This window comes from Lepidochelys kempii, chromosome 16 (assembly GCF_965140265.1).
Source record: "Lepidochelys kempii isolate rLepKem1 chromosome 16, rLepKem1.hap2, whole genome shotgun sequence".
NCBI lineage: Eukaryota > Metazoa > Chordata > Testudines > Cheloniidae > Lepidochelys > Lepidochelys kempii.
In genome coordinates this window covers 10,721,166-10,737,148 of record NC_133271.1, presented here as the reverse complement: position 1 = coordinate 10,737,148, position 15,983 = coordinate 10,721,166, and the positions used below count along the sequence as shown (strand labels likewise).

Below are 15,983 nucleotides of genomic sequence, written 5' to 3'. Positions count from 1 at the left end.
TGTTACCCTGTGAAGAGCACAGCTCACTAGTGAGTGATAGGAGTGTACCATCAGAGGGATATAGGGCATGCAGCTGGCAGAGGGACGGGTAATATGGAAACAGATAGACCTGGCTATCATCTAACTCTGCTTTAGTTGAGTCTAGATGGCTAGGTGACTCTTTGGCCAGGATTCTCAACGATACTTATCACATGCACAGTGTTAAGCGTGTGAGCATTCCTGTTGAAGTCAAAGGGGGGATACAATGGTGATAGGCAGATGCTTAAAGTTACACACATGCTCATTCGCTTAAAGTTACACACATGCGTAAGAACCTTCCTCAATTGGGGCTTCTGAAACCATGGTAACAGGCAGATCACAAATGGGATAGAATGGTTGGAAAGAAAAACAATCCCCCATTTTTGAACTGTCCATGGTTGCATTGGTGCTCCCACAGGAATGCCAGCCTCACAGCTGAAGAAACATTGTCCTCAGCCATCCACAGAGCCTCCCACTTGTAGGTGATTGGAAATCCACCTGACATCTAAGGCTTTACCAGGGATAAGCAGCTGGAGCTTACTGCTTCACAGACAAGATCTTCAGCGTCCGAATCTTGATTGCACAGCCAATCCTTGCTGCCTCAGATCAATGTATCGGTTTCCAATTAGGTTAATGGATGTTTAAAAACGGTACTGCAATAACTTCAAAGCAAGCCCGAATCAATTCCAATAGCCAGCTCTGCTCCCTGCATGCTAGACAAAAGGCCGGCTGGAAGAAGATGATCTAATATGCCATTTATTGATTAATCAGTCAAAACCAGGAATCTAATGGGCTTTTCACATGATTGCTGATTGTGGAGAGAAGACAAAGGGTCAGTGAATGGGTCTGGGGGGACTGGTGGTGAGACGAAATAGGCAGGGAGTGGAGGTGGAGAGCACGGCTGGTAAGTGAGGCCTTCCCTCCACCTCGCGGTTGCAGACTTCTGCGACCAATCTAAATGGGCCGGCGATTGTTGAGAAATGAAGAATTGTGCAATGAAGAGAGAAGGGAATAAAATAAATGAGATGTATCAGTTCAAATAAAGCAGAATTGCACCTTACAGTTTACCGTGCTTGCTGCTAACCATGTTGTCCTGCTGTCATAGAAATATCCCAAGGGAAGGGGTCCCATAGCCCATAATTAAATGGTTTTTAAAACACTGAGCACAACTAAAGTTTTCTCATAGGTCACTGGCTGTGCCCATTACAATAATGCTCAGTGAATGCAATCATCTGACTCTTTCCCTTATGTCTAAATTCCATTCCACAATAAGCAATAAAGCACATTAAGACCTGTAAAGCAGGCGGTTAGAGCACTTCTGGAGTGGTTATAAGTCACATAGTTTTTGTTCTCATGCTTTATAGCACTACTCAAGGCATCCTATAGACGTCTTCCCTGCCCTGAAGCACACTGCTGCATCGGCTATTACCGCACAAACCCCTCATTTAAATACAAAACATCTTTGTGTCACTAGCACTAATGAGCGTGTTTACAACCAGCGTTCTCTACTCCCTTGTGCCCAGTGCAGTCATTTACATGGCACAAAGAGGGTGAAAAACAGCTGGAAAATACTCTCAGATCTACACTGTAGCCTTTTGTACCCACTTTGTACATGTGTCAATGACTAAACTAAGTGCAAGGCAATGAAGATTGAGACCCAAAAGACCACATTCATCCTGGGTGCAGCTCCGCCCAAGTCAGTGGAGATACGGCAGGTAAGAATGTGGCTAATTAGCTTTTGTAAAACTCTCCCAGAATAACCCAAACCAGCACTCCATTTTGGACCATCATCTACCTATGTTCCTTTAAGCATGTTACAATACACAGCACTACGTGTGCACCTAGGCTGTAGGGAAAGCCCCTAGATACAAGAGACGAATGTGAAGGAGTCACTGATTGTGCCATTTCTATTAGGCCTTTGATGAAATATATTCCATAACAAATAGTGAGGATGAACTCAATGCTTAGAGTTCCTACAATGGGACAAACCCATTTGGTGTGAAACTGCACCAGTACATTGCAATGTAACCTGATGACATTTTGGCTGCATCAAAAGTCACTACATAGGTATGCAAATACAAGGAATGCTACCTCAAAATGCCGTCTCTCTGGACTGTGATAATGATTTGTGGGACCCGTAAAGGATTATAAGGCATCAAGGAATGTCCTACAAAGCACAGTGCTCGCGGAAGCCTGGGCTGGGGGCTATTGATGGAAAAACACCAACCAGCTGATGTGTTTTGCAGCTCAAGCCAGAGTTCTATCTTATCCCAGTAAGAATGAACCACTGGCATGTTCTTCCTTGTTTTGTTCTCCATACTGGGAATCTGTGCGAAGCCTGCCCTCGCAGTGGAATAGAAAAAGGCAATTCACACATCGCCTGGAGAACTTTATGAATATTGTCTGTGATACTCACATTGTAGAGGATGTCAGTCCAGCCCTCCATGGTGATGCACTGGAAGACAGTTAGCACAGCAAACAGAATATTGTCAAAGTTGGTAATTCCATAGTTGGGGCCTGGCCAGTATTTCCTGCATGTGGTTCCATTCTCACATTGCCTGGCAGGGGGATCCTCTCCACAAGGAAAATCTCCCACCTCCTCACCTACAGAGAGACAAGAAGGGTCAGGGGGAGGAAAACACAGTTACTGATCAAAGATACTGGTATCACTGAGCTCTCACCAAACTGCCTCCAGGAGAAGCAGGGTCTGATTCTCATTTACACTAAGGTTCCTTTATGCTACTCTGGGATCTTAAAGTGGGTGTAGCTATACTGTATGCCCACGTAAGGCCCTTCACATTGCCAGGGGTGTGTTAGGGACTTTAGTGACAATGTAAATGAAAATCAGGCCCCTTGTGTCCAAAACCTACAGCTCACAACAGGGTTAGTGCAATGTTTGGGGCCACAACTGAGCAATACCATAGCATTAATAGTCAGACTTTCATTCAGAAAACTGCAGCCCCCCCATCCATGCCCTGGAACCAGTGCCAGCAGTAAACCAGGTGATAGACCAAGGAGATGCCCTGGATTTAAAGCAGAGTGAATACTTTGATTCAGTGACATACTGTAATGTGTAGAAAAGTGCTAAGTATTAACATTACTACTATTGTATTCAGCCTGTTGCGTCAGAGTGATGATGGACAGAAACAAAAAGATCATGAGGCAAGTTCTCCGGTCCGCTAAGACCACTTAGCGCAGCTACTGTCCCAGCATAAGGGGAGGAAGGGAGAATGTTGAGAGTGTTCCAAGGGCGAGGTCATGAAGGGAGGGGCAGAGCAAAGCTAAACCCAATCCTATCTAGTGCACGTTTACACTTCTTGAGCTGGGAATCGCTTCCCAAGCTCGGAGACGTACCCACGCTAGCTCTGATCTAGCTAGATTGCTAAAACCAGAAGTGTAGCCATGGCAGTGGGAGGGCCTAGCAGCCCCGAGTCTGATCCTGCCCAGGAGAGGAGCTACGCACTCAAACGGCTAGCTCATCCCACTGCTCATGCTGCCATGGGTACGCTTTTTTTTTTTAGCCCGCTAGCTTGATCAGAGCTAGTGTGGGCATGTCTACTCAGCTGGAAATAGATCTCCCACTTGAAGTGAAACAATACCCATCGGTACAAGGAGTGCCCAAGGCCAGCAGTGAAAGTTAGAGCTGCACCTAAACAACTAACTTTTCTCTGGGACCAGACAGTAGGACAGAGTGGCGAACTGAGCCCTTTAACTTCAGCACAACTGAGAGCATGCTAGCCTCTGGGACAGAAGGCAGTGGGTTCATGTCTCTTAGCAATTTGGTGCTCCTCCCCAATGCAAAGAAGGCAATGCTGAACTGCTGTAGGGGCCATCTAGCAGGGAAATATTCAGCAGAGGATCTGGGGCAAGGGCATACCAATTCCCTCCTGGCCCATGTTGGAGAGTGTAGAGGAGGAGGATGGCATGCCCTTGCCAATGCTACTTCTCTCATTGAAGCAGGTTTTCATGTCCATGGCTGCCAACCGCCGAACACGGAATGGACTGTAAGCCTTTGGGGGACGAGGACTGACGCTGTGTTACATGTTTGTACAGAGCCCAGCGCAGTGGCAGCCCAGCCTCCAGGCACCACCACAATACAAATAATAAATGAACAACTACTAATAATGGCTGCTCTGCTGGTCCTAAACCATCACTGCACTAGTCATCTGTATTTAATTCATTTGTAAAGCGACCCTGAGTACAAAACATAGTCTCTGTTCTATGGTGGTCATCCTCCAGCCCCGGTGAAGGTATAGACTTCTACCGTTCAGAAAGACCTCAGAGGACGTGTGCAAAGGGTGACCTAGCTCATCCGAGACAAGACCAGAAATATCCACTGAGTGTCATGAATAAGCAAAGAACGATTGATCCCCCATCCCACTGGCTCTGAGCAAGGTCAGAAATAGCAATTTGTTGTCATGACTAAGCAAAGATCGATCACCTGCCAGGTGGACACTCAAACCCACTCCTCTCCAACCAAAAATTAAAGTCACTTTATCTCCATATTCCTCTTGATTCCCATGCTCACCGTTATCCAGAGCAGTTATTACTCTGCCGCCATGCAGTTGATGGAGAAGCTTTGGGAGCCCAGGGCTGGATTCTCACAGTGAATCATAGAATATCAGGGTTGAAAGGGACCTCAGGAGGTCATCTAGTCCAACCCCCTGCTCAAAGCAGGACCAATTCCCAACTAAATCATCCCAGCCAGGGCTTTGTCAAGCCTGACCTTAAAAATATCTAAGGAAGGAGATTCCACCACCTCCCTAGGTAATGCATTCCAGTGCTTCACCATCCTCCTAGTGAAAAAGGTTTTCCTATTATCCAACCTAAACCTCCCCCACTGCAACTTGAGACCATTACTCCTTGTTCTGTCATCTGGTACCACTGAGAACAGTCTAGATCCATCCTCTTTGGAACCCCCTTTCAGGTAGTTGAAAGCAGCTACCAAATCCCCCCTCATTCTTCTCTTCTGCAGATTAAACAATCCCAGTCCCCTCAGCCTCTCCTCATAAATCAGGTGTTCCAGTCCCCTAATAATTTTTGTTGCCCCCCACTGGACTCTTTCCAATTTTTCCACATCCTTCTTGTAGTGTAGGGCCCAAAACCGGACACAGTACTCCAGATGAGGCCTAAACTCATCAGCCCACATATTTCATTTACACTAAGGTCCCTTTATACCACATCAGCAGAGGAAAAGGTCCTTACAAAAAGACACTGCGAGGGCAGGGACAATGGGAATCAGGCTTTACTAAATCAAATTCACTGAAGAGGGAAAAAATCAGTAATAACAATCATAAAATAATCATAATAATAAATAATTACACAGAAAGAAGCCTGCAGAGGAAAGTCTGGCAGCCGGGCTCTGTGGCATTTCACAATACGGTGTGTGCAAGCAACCTTTTCCCATCTCACCAGCCCCTTAATACAAGATTCTGCCCTCAGGCTCCCGTGTGGGTCGCTTTGGCTCTTGTAATGAATGTTGAAGGGTTTACTGAGGCAAGGCAGCGAGAAGAAAAAAAGAAAACAAAGTCTTTGAGGACAATTCTCCAGGGGCCCCTTGGAAAACTGCGGCCTGCTTTCTGATGTTTGGCCTTTTGTTGCAAGGTAATCCTTTCTAAAGGCAATGAACATCTATTACTACGTGTATTGCTTACCTTATGAGCAGGAGACATGACAAGCAAATAGGGTCTTCTAAAGTCCATGTGAAAAAGGGAGTCCTGGGGAGGGAATCTGTATTAGCTATTCCACTTTTTTTTCCTTTTTTTTTTTTTAAAGTTTGCACAGTGATGCGGCCAAATTATCATCATTTGAATCCCAATAATGATTTACCGGCTGCAACTGAGATTAGGGCCCCATTGTGCTAGGTGCTGTCCATACACAGCCTAGAGTTGGGCTCTGCAAATCACTGAATATGCTGGTTTCAGAAATGCTGAACTGAACAGTTTTGACATTTCTGAAGAAATTTCCCCTTCTTCCCCCGACAAACAATTTGGCAAAATCAGTCCAAATTCTCAAATTTGTTTCAGTCAACCTGAATCTGCATTTTTGGGTGAAAAAAGGGTTCACATGAAATATTTTCACCCTGTTCAAGTCTAGAGTTCTTGTAACTGAATACTAGTTAACTTGAGTTTTTAAATGCTAACATGTTTTTAAAGCCATGCCATAAAGGTTTGTCCCAGGATACAACTAAACCACAAAGTTTGCATCACACACCAATTGTTTAGGTCACATCTAGATTAGTCTTTTAGCAACTCAAGTTAACAAACAATCAATTACCTCAAGTTAAAAAAACCCTCTAGTCTATACAGACTCAAAGGGAGAAACCCCAAAGAGTTTACGATCTGTTCTCAGTTATAAATCCAGGATAACACCATTGATTTCAATGGGATTATTCTGGATTTTTACCCTAATGTAACAAATGCAGAATTGGTCCATAATCTCTAGTGCAGGGGTTCTCAAACTGGGTGTCAGAACCACTCAGGGGGTCGTGAGGTTATTATGAGGGGGGTTGCGAGCGGTCAGCTTTCACCCCAAACTCTGCTTTGCTTTGAGCATTTATAACGGTGTTAAATATATTATGTGACAAAGCTCTGTCCTTGCCTCTGTGGGTCCCACGTTTCCTGGTGGATTTCGCTTGCCTCAGAGGCTCACTGTGACCCTCCACGTAACCCTTCTCTCTCTAGAGACAAGGGTCACAGTCTACGGAGCCATTTTCATCATAAACCAGTGAGGGAGGTGAGAAGTTATCCTTCCTTGCACAGTCTCTGTTGTCTCCCAGTCTCAGTGATTAATCAGGGGGCGGGGGGGGGAGCTCGGGCCCACCCTCTACTCCGGGCTCCAGCCCAGGGACCCTAATAGTATCAGCTATGGTAGCTGGCCTTTTAGAAACATGACATGTACAATTCCCTGGGCTACTTCCCCCACAGCAGCCCTCACTTCCTCAAGCGCCACTTCACCCTTACCTCAGGGCCTCCTTCCTTGTGCCTGATACAGTGTGTACTACTCAACCTCTCCAACAGCACAACTTCATAGAATCATAGAATATTAGGGTTGGAAGGGACCTCAGGGCGCCATCTAGTCCAACCCCCTGCTCAAAGCAGGACCAATCCCCAACTAAATCATCCCAGCCAGGCCTTTGTCAAACCTGACCTTAAAAAACTCTAAGGAAGGAGATTCCACCACCTCTTTAAGTAACCCATTCTAGTGCTTCACCACCCTCCTAGTGAAAAAGTTTTTCCGAATATCCAAGCTAAACCTCCCCCACTGCAACTTGAGACCATTACTCCTTGTTCTGTCATCAGCTACCACTGAGAACAGTCTAGATCCATCCTCTTTGGAACCCCCTTTCAGGTAGTTGAAAGCAGCTATCAAATCCCCCCTCATTCTTCTCTTCCGCAGACTAAACAATCCCAGTTCCCTCAGCCTCTCCTCATAAGTCATGTGTTCCAGTCCTCTAATCATTTTTCTTGCCCTCCGCTGGACGTTTTCCAATTTTTCCACATCCTTCTTGTAGTGTGAGGCCCAAAACTGGACACAGTACTCCAGATGAGGCCTCACCAATGTCGAATAGAGGGGAACGATCACGTCCCTCGATCTGCTGGCAATGCCCCTATTTATACAGCCCAAAATGCCATTGGCCTTCTTGGCAACAAGGGCACACTGTTGACTCATATCCAGCTTCTCGTCCACTGTAACCCCTAGGTCCTTTTCTGCAGAACTGCTGCCTCGCCATTCAGTCCCTAGTCTGTAGCAGTGCATGCGATTCTTCCATCCTAAGTGCAGGACTCTGCACTCGTCCTTGTTGAACCTCATCAGATTTCTTTTGGCCCAATCCTCTAATTTGTCTAGGGCCCTCTGTATCCTATCCCTACCCTCCAGCATATATACCTCTCCTCCCAGTTTAGTGTCATCTGCAAACTTGCTGAGGGTGCAATCCACACGATCCTCCAGATCATTTATGAAGATATTGAACAAAATCGGCCCGAGGACCAACCCTTGGGGCACTCCACTTGATACTGGCTGCCAACTAGACATGGAGCCATTGATCACTACCCGTTGACCCGACAATCTAGCCAACTTTCTATCCACCTTATAGTCCATTCATCCAGCCCACACTTCTTTAACTTGCTGGCAACTTCCTCCCACAGTTCATGACATGCACACCCACCTGACTAACTGGGAGGCTTTTAACTAGTTTCAGCCAGCCCGATTGGCTTCAGGTGTCCCAGTCAACCTAACGTTCTCTCTGCCTTCTGGAAAGTTCTTAATTGGCCCCAGCTGTCTTAATTGACCTAGAGCAGCTGCCATTTCAGTTATCCTGGTACCAGGGATTTGTTTAGCCTGGAGCTAATATATCTATCTGGCCTTACCCCATCACAATTAAAAAGTGTTTTAATTCATAAAGGGAGTCGCACTCAGAGTCTTGCTAAGTGAAAGGGGTCACCAGTACAAAAGTTTGAGAATCACTGCTCTACTGCATGTTTCAAAGGGCTAGGTAGGTGTCCAAAGGAAAATTCAGAAATTAGTGTAATGCCTTCCTATCTCAAGATGATTTTGTAACCTTAACTTCTGGAGTCTGGTAAGCAGGGAATGGTGAATGAGAACAGGTGCAAATGGCTGTGCATAAAAGAATTCTATATGTCAGCAACACACGAGTGCATGGAAGATTATGGAGAGTGGAAAATATATCACATATTCACTGAAAATTGCACACTAATGTGTGGGTCTTAGATTTTTTGCCTGTTTTTCACCAAAACAAAGGGTCTTTTCCATAAGCTCAGAACAGCCCATTGTGCCATACATAAAAGGTCACGTGACAAACCTTCCCTGATATTTGAGGGGGGAAAAAACCCCACAAACACTCATAGTTGCCCCTTATAGTTGAGCCGCCCAGTACCATAGGATTACTAATGCTGTGTCGATCTGAGCCACCACATTTCCATTCATATCCCATGAGCTCACCGTCTTTCTGAATTACTGCTCTTTGCTTCTTGGCTTCCATAAGAATCCTAAGTGACTGTTTCATTTGGGGACTGTGAACAAGACCAGGCCTGAAGCCCCCTAACTCCCCAGATCCCCAGCCCTACTACTGTTCCAGGTATGTAGCTACTTGAGGAGGTTCATATTCCCACCCTGAAGTCAATGCTCAGAGCAAATGGACCTGAGTTTGTTAATGCACCACTTCGGAGATTAGGCATTTAGGTTTAAAAGGCTGGTTGATTAGATTAGCGGGATGTTTGCTTTCCCTGCACACGAGGGATTCCAGATCCAGGAAACCTCGCCCGCTGCCTTTTCAGAAATGCCATTGCTCCGTTTCCGATCGGAGGGAGTGAGCGAGGAGGGGAGGAGAGGGAACTGGGTAGAATCAATTTCGGTAATTCATCTGTAGATGAACACATTAACCACAGAGCAGAGCAGAGAGCTGCGTGGTGCCCTTTAACAGCGACTCCTTCATACACTGGTAAGGTGGAGGCTTTAAGGAGGTCATAACCTTCATTCTGGAGCTGGCCCTGCTTCCCTCCTGTCGAGATGCCAGATGCCATGATGTATGGTACTCACAAGCTTCTGGCTGGGCTCCCAGTTCCATACTCGAGTGCTGCTCCAAGAGCAGGGCTAAGCGGGGTATGTTACATCACATGCCACAAACAGGGCTCAGCCTTCCGCTTGGCCTGGAGATCTGTCAGTCATAACATCAGCATGATGTCATACACCAAGATGGCTCCCAAGTGGCCATAAATGGGACTGTGGCTTTTATTTTTTTTTTTTTAAAGAAGCTACAAACATTAAATGGAAAAAAACCCAGCAGCTACCTAATTACTTTCCCTCCTTCGCACCACCCACCAAAGCCGCCATGTCAGTAAGGGAAAGGCTGAGAATTCTAAGCAGCGCTCTGCCCACTTATTAAGTGCCAAGGGCATGAAGAAGAGTATTAGGTGATGCTTAGACCAACACCTGATCACTTGAATCTTCTGTTCCCTGGTTCTCACCTCTCCCCATCTTCTGTCTACCACTAACCACCACTCTAGCCATCTTCTTTATCCAGAGCTCTCCCCTCCTCACACTCACTCGTTGGCAGGCTCCACATGTAACCCACCGGTGTGGTGTAGACGCGTTACAGGTCTCCCTCTGTTCCAATCCACCTCGGATGTGAGTTGTTACAGCTCCCCTTATGGAGTGTTGGCTCTTTAGCCACTCACGATTTTCCCTCTGGAGGTCCCCAGTGCGTCAGCCCAGACGATGGCTGTCTCATTACCACACCAGATCCTCCTCCTCACCAGCCAGGCCCCAAACAGTCCGACTCCCACCTGTGTCTCTGCTCCCATGTGCTTGCAATCTTCTCTCATCTCAAACAAACATCTCCCCAGTTGCATCCCCTCAGTCACCCGGGAGACCTGGGGCCAGACTGTCCGCTGCCCTGACCCCGTGCTGCTGCTTGCACACCAGTCATTACCAGGCTGACTCAGGAGCTTTTCATTTGCACTGGCATAAATGACTACACAGGGCGCAAGAACGGAGAAACCGGCCCCTGAAACCTCATCCCCATTTCTATCACGTGAGCTGCAGGGTGAGCTTGGGCAAGTTACTTCCCTTCTCGGTGCCTCTATTTCCCCAGCTAGAAAATGGGGCTAAAATAGGAACAATCCTAGCTGTTATCTAGCGCTTTTCATCAGGAGATCTCAAAGCATCTTACCCAGAAGGTCAGTATCATTACCCCCATTTTACAGATGGGGAAACAGACACAAAGGGAAGTGATTTGTACGAGGTCAGCCATCACACACTGACAGATCAAGGAATAAAAATCACATCTCCTGAGTCCCAGTCCAGTGCTCTAACCACTAGGGAACACTGCCTCCCATGCTGCTGCTCAGTGGCCTTGTGCGTGTGTTCAATGGAAGTTATTTCTGAGCCCAGAACAGAGCTGAAAGCCCCACATCATTCAATGGCCAGGCAGCCTTTTAAGCCTATTTAAATAGCTACCCAGCTCACTGAGGGGGGTGTAAGGATCATTTCACTAATAGCTGGAAAGCTCTTTGAAAAGGCAAAGCTCTATATAACTGCTTACACTGCCGTCTCCGCTTGGGAAAGATCTTCCACTTCCAGTACAGTAATATTGTTATTATCAATTTGAATTGTGGTAGCATCTCTGAGCCCCAGTCCTGGACCAGAACCCCATTGGGCTGTTGTACAAACACAGAACAAACAGACAGGCTCCCTCCGCCCCCCCAAAAGAGCTGACTTAGCAGAACACGCTCTGTGTTTTTTACAGTTAAATTGCACCCCAAGCGGCTATTCTGATGTTGCACCCTGCCCTTAGTTAAGGGACTCTGATTGTCCGGGCCCTAATCCTCTATTTTCTGGGGTTTATTACATAGCGGCAGGTAGACACATGTTATTTTCACTGCAGGGTCCAATTTCCCATTTCCAGGACGCAACGTTTCTTATGGCAGTTGCCAGGTTTTATCCTTATCCTTTATCTGGCCTTTTATTAACACGCTGTGGGGGCTTTCTCTCTCTCCAACCACAGGTGCTGCATTGCTGATCGGACTGTATGTAACGGCAGGGCTGCCCCGCGGGACTATGGAGTCAGTGCAGCAGATGGGAGGGGTCAGCGTGCAGATACTTTTCACAGTGTTAGCACACACTGTTTAACATGATTATCTCGTATCCTAAGGGCCCAGCCATGTCGCCCTTACAAGACTGGTACTTAAACATCCCCGGCCACGCTCCAGGAGCCTGCGTCACACTCTTCCCAAACCCCACACAATTGCTTCCCTAGCCACTTCCTTCTTAAGCCTCTCTCTTTCCTACATGCCCCACCTGGAAGACTGTGGTTATGCCATAGATTCCGCCTTCCTCTCATCTGCCATAGCCCCTCATTCGGCCCTCTCCTTCTCAGCTTTGGCCTGCTCGCACTCTACTCCCTCCTTCGTCTCTCCCTCAGCTGGGTTCTGAACCACCCCTTTGGACCTTTCTTCCTCTCTGACTGATTTTTCCATCTGTCCCTGTCTCTCCTTATTCACAGGGACTTCAACCCTCACATCGATGGCCAGTCATACCTAGCGGCCATCCAGTTCCTCTTTCTCACCGTCTCTGGACTATCCTTCAGACTCACCTTCACGGTCATGCCCTTGGCCTGCTCTTCTCAAAGCTCTGTCCAGTTCTGACTTCCCTCTCTGTGAAGTCCTTCACCCCTGTGTCCTCCTCCCAGAATTTTCATTCGTCTCTCTCTCTCTCTCTCTCTCTCTGACTTCTCTGCTGCTCGCCATCTGTCCCAACCCAGGCTTCATGCTATGGTGTTATCTCTTACCCCAGCAACCTTCTAGAGATCTCACAATTAAACAGCTGCACATCAGAACCCCAATCATCTGGAAATCAAAAGTCATTGCATCCAGCCAGCGCCATGAGTGCCTGATTGCCAGTTACAATGCAAAAGTCACACACACACAGAGGGCCTGAGCTGCCTCTGACACATGCTGGTGTAAACTGGGAGTCAATCCATCCCAGCCACAGTGCTGTAAATGAGAGGAGAATGTATCTGGTTGGCAGTATGCATGTGTGCACCCAGGCGTTCTGCAGCACTGAGAAAGTGGGCTGGGAGGGAGAGGAGGAGTGGAAGGGGAAAAAGAAAACAAAGCAGGAGGGAGAAAGGAGTCTAATATAGAAGGCTGTTGTTTAATCAGCTAGAAGAAAGCCAGAAAACACTGAGGGTAAAATAAGAATCAGAAAACTAAGTTGAATGGAAAGGAGAAATTGAAGAAGACTGAATGAACTTAGAGACAAAAACTGGAAATTGTGTTCATCATCAAATGTTACACACAAATCACCCTGGAAAGAACAGAAACAGGCTCAGTGCACAACAGTTTAGAACAGGAAGTCAAGAGTACCGGGTCAGTCAAGCTGCAGAGATTTGTATCAGCAGAAAACTGGGCCCACTACATCCAAGTCAAACTGCAGGATGAATAAGGGAGGCAGAAGGTAATTATGCCAGCTGGAATTTTGTCACGACACCTCTGGGTCATGGGATCATCACTAGACAAGCTCCTGGACTTTGGCTTTAAGTCTCATCACAAAAAACCTGGTGGAATTCAACCTTTCTTACATAGGTCACTTCCCTGAGAGAGGACACTAGGCCCTCAAACAGACAATGTGTGCCCTGCTGACTTACTGAGGGAACAGCAGCAGCTCAATCTCACCTGTTTCATTCGAGAAGCAGGTTTTATGAAACTTCCCCATGTAGAACTCCAGCCCAATGATGGCAAACATCACTATAGCAAAGAAGAGAAGCAGCCCGATCTGGAGCAAGGGCACCATGGCCTTCATGATGGACTTGAGGACAACCTGCAAACCTGTAGGAAGCAAGGAAATTATTGTAGTCAGTGACTGGAGGAAAAGAAGGGTTTTTTGGAAGGTAGGGGACTTTGGATTTTTAATAAAATGCTCTGGATTGGCAATGTCCAGCAATGCCTCTTCTTCTAGGTCATTGATTCAAAGCTCTCTCTGCTCAGTAAGGATTAAGGCTCCGAACCAGATCCCATCAAAATCTTCCAATTAGCATCAGTGGGAGCCAGGCCAGGTCCTAAAAGCTGTTCAGTGGCTCATGTGAAACATGTTGGTGGTCTCAAGCCAGCGCCCAGAGGATGGGTCCAAATACCAAAAAAATTAATGCCACAATCGGTGTGAATTTGGCACTCTTGTTTCCCACAGGGGCCAAGGAGTCAGTGGGTCAGAGAGAGCATCATGGCAAGTCACAGTCACTGGGCGAGGGGGGGAAGTGAGAATGCTTTTCAGCCTGGTAGTTAGCACACTCGCCGGGGAGGTGGGAGACCCAACTTTAAGGCCCTGCTCCAGTGACTATAATTATCGATAAAAAGTGGAACAGCTTTAAGAGGGGAGTTTGAGAAAGCCCCATACCAGAATATCCCATCGCCAAGTCTGCAAGTTTAAATGCCTGCTCTGCATCAGACAGAGAGGGGAATTGAACCGGTGTCTCCCCCATCCCCACTGAATGCCCTAACCTGGGAGCTAAAGCTTATAAAGGGAGCCAACACCAGCACCGCCTCCTCCCCTGTCATTTTTAGGACTCTTTTCCTCGCTTCTGACAAAAGCCTGAAAAATCAAAACAGAATTTTTGGGGAGCCAAACGAAATGTTATCGACATTACCGACGGACATAGACTTTTCCAGTTTGGTTGAAACGATTCAGCAAACTCCAAGCAAAGTTGCCAATCATTTCAGTCAACCCCACGTGCATTTTTCAGTGACTAAACGATTAGTCGGAAAAACGTTGCCCTGCTTTAAGTGAGACCCACTGACAAACAAAAAGGCCTGCTGTCTCTCGGGCTTCCAATCTTGGGCCTTTTCACCAGCACTCAAATTCAGTTTCAATTAAAACAGGGGAGAAAAGAGGAGATGGCAAAGAGATAAAGGTGTCTGATCATTTTATGCAGATGTGCCTAAGGAAAGCAATGCACTGTTAACCACCCGTTTAAAGCTACCTTGGCTGTGGGGCCCACACTGGGGCAAAAGGATCATCCCAAAGCAGCCTTTCAATTATATAGCAGATCTATAGTATGCCTTAAATCTATGATGTCACACTGGGCTATAGTTACCACTCGGCTCAAGGGGCGGAAGAGTTGTGGCTGGCTGTATTAAGTTGAATGTCTGTTTTCATAAGGCATAAGTGCCCATGAAGCAAAAAGTGGCAGTTTTCTCACATGTAATCATCAAAATGGGAGACTCTCTCCCACCAGATAATCAGTTTTAGAAAGTTGACTGGGGCCCTAGAGTATTCCATGGAAGTGTGTAATGTTGTGTGGTTATAGTGAGGTGAAATTCGCCCCTATGCAGAGAGCCCGCACACAGCCTCTGTGCCACGGAAGTCCCACTTACGCATTCAGAATAAGGCGTACGCTGGACTTAAGTGGTGCATACTCCTTGTGCTGATCTCTTTACTCAGGGATGCCTTTATGCAATGGAGTGGGTGTGTTGTTCTCCTTTAAGAAACTCTCGTATCTGTGATTTCACCCTCCTTGTGGTTCCTATATGGGATCATGATTATTTTATTAAACTTGCTTTAATTTTTCATATGAATTTCATGCTAGAGAAAGGTGCCTGATTTACAGCCCTGGGGAGTGGAAGCTGCTCTTTATCCACCCACAGCATGGGCAATGGCAGGACAATCCTTCCCCACACTCTCAATGCACCTCACAAGTGGGCTCGGAAGAAGGGTCAGTCAATGGCCTAGTGGATAAAGCAGTAGGCTGGGATGTAGTAGACACAAGTTCCAGTCCCAGCTCTGATTTATCAAGTGATCTTAGATAAGTCATTTCAGCTTAGTTTCCCCTCCAATGCTTCATCATGTCTATTTAAATGGCCTTGCACAATCAAAAAGCATTTGTTGGTTGGTGCTTAACAGATGAAGGGCATTTCCCTATGACTATTCATTTCAAATACATATTAATAAATAGATGTCAGCTTGTCACAAGCTGAGGCACGAGCCCTTTCCTTCTGCATGGGAAATGCCTATGTAATCTGTGCTCCCAAAGGGAACTGCAGTCTCAAGTTTCCAGCACAAGAAGCAGGGAAGCTCATTCCTCATCAGCTCTGCACAGCCCCTGGTGTTTTGGCTGCAAGAAACCACCTCTGGAGTAGAGCTGAAACACCAGGCTGCTGTTTGAGAGGAGGAGAAGGATGTTAATGAGTTAGTCTGGATGAACAGCTGAGCTTCATGTAAGTGCATCCCATTTAAAAGGGAAACAATTTCCTCTCACTGCCTCATGCTGCATGGAAAATGCTTCAGTTCCAAATTCAGAAAGGGAAAAATGAACAGGTATCACTAGGAGTCCTCTGCAAAGTATTTCTACAGTGCCCCTCACCAGAGCATCTGGGCAACTCAAACGATAAAAGTATCACGTTGCCTATGGTGAAAACTTGATTAGAGGTACTCTCCCTTTATCTCCCTTGCCC

General features: G+C 46.7%; 1 protein-coding gene across 12 annotated transcripts in view; it reads right to left on the bottom strand.

The window, feature by feature from the left end:
* The window catches only part of CACNA1B (calcium voltage-gated channel subunit alpha1 B), a 473,291-nt gene that overhangs the window by 277,221 nt on the left and 180,087 nt on the right, over positions 1-15,983 (bottom strand). For all 12 annotated transcript variants that reach the window (XM_073313889.1, XM_073313878.1, XM_073313882.1 and 9 more), the window contains 2 exons: positions 13,212-13,364; positions 2,435-2,622 (listed from right to left, as the gene is read on the bottom strand). In XM_073313889.1, coding sequence (XP_073169990.1) covers positions 2,435-2,622; positions 13,212-13,364 — 341 coding nt within the window. The remainder of the gene's footprint in view (positions 1-2,434; positions 2,623-13,211; positions 13,365-15,983) is intronic.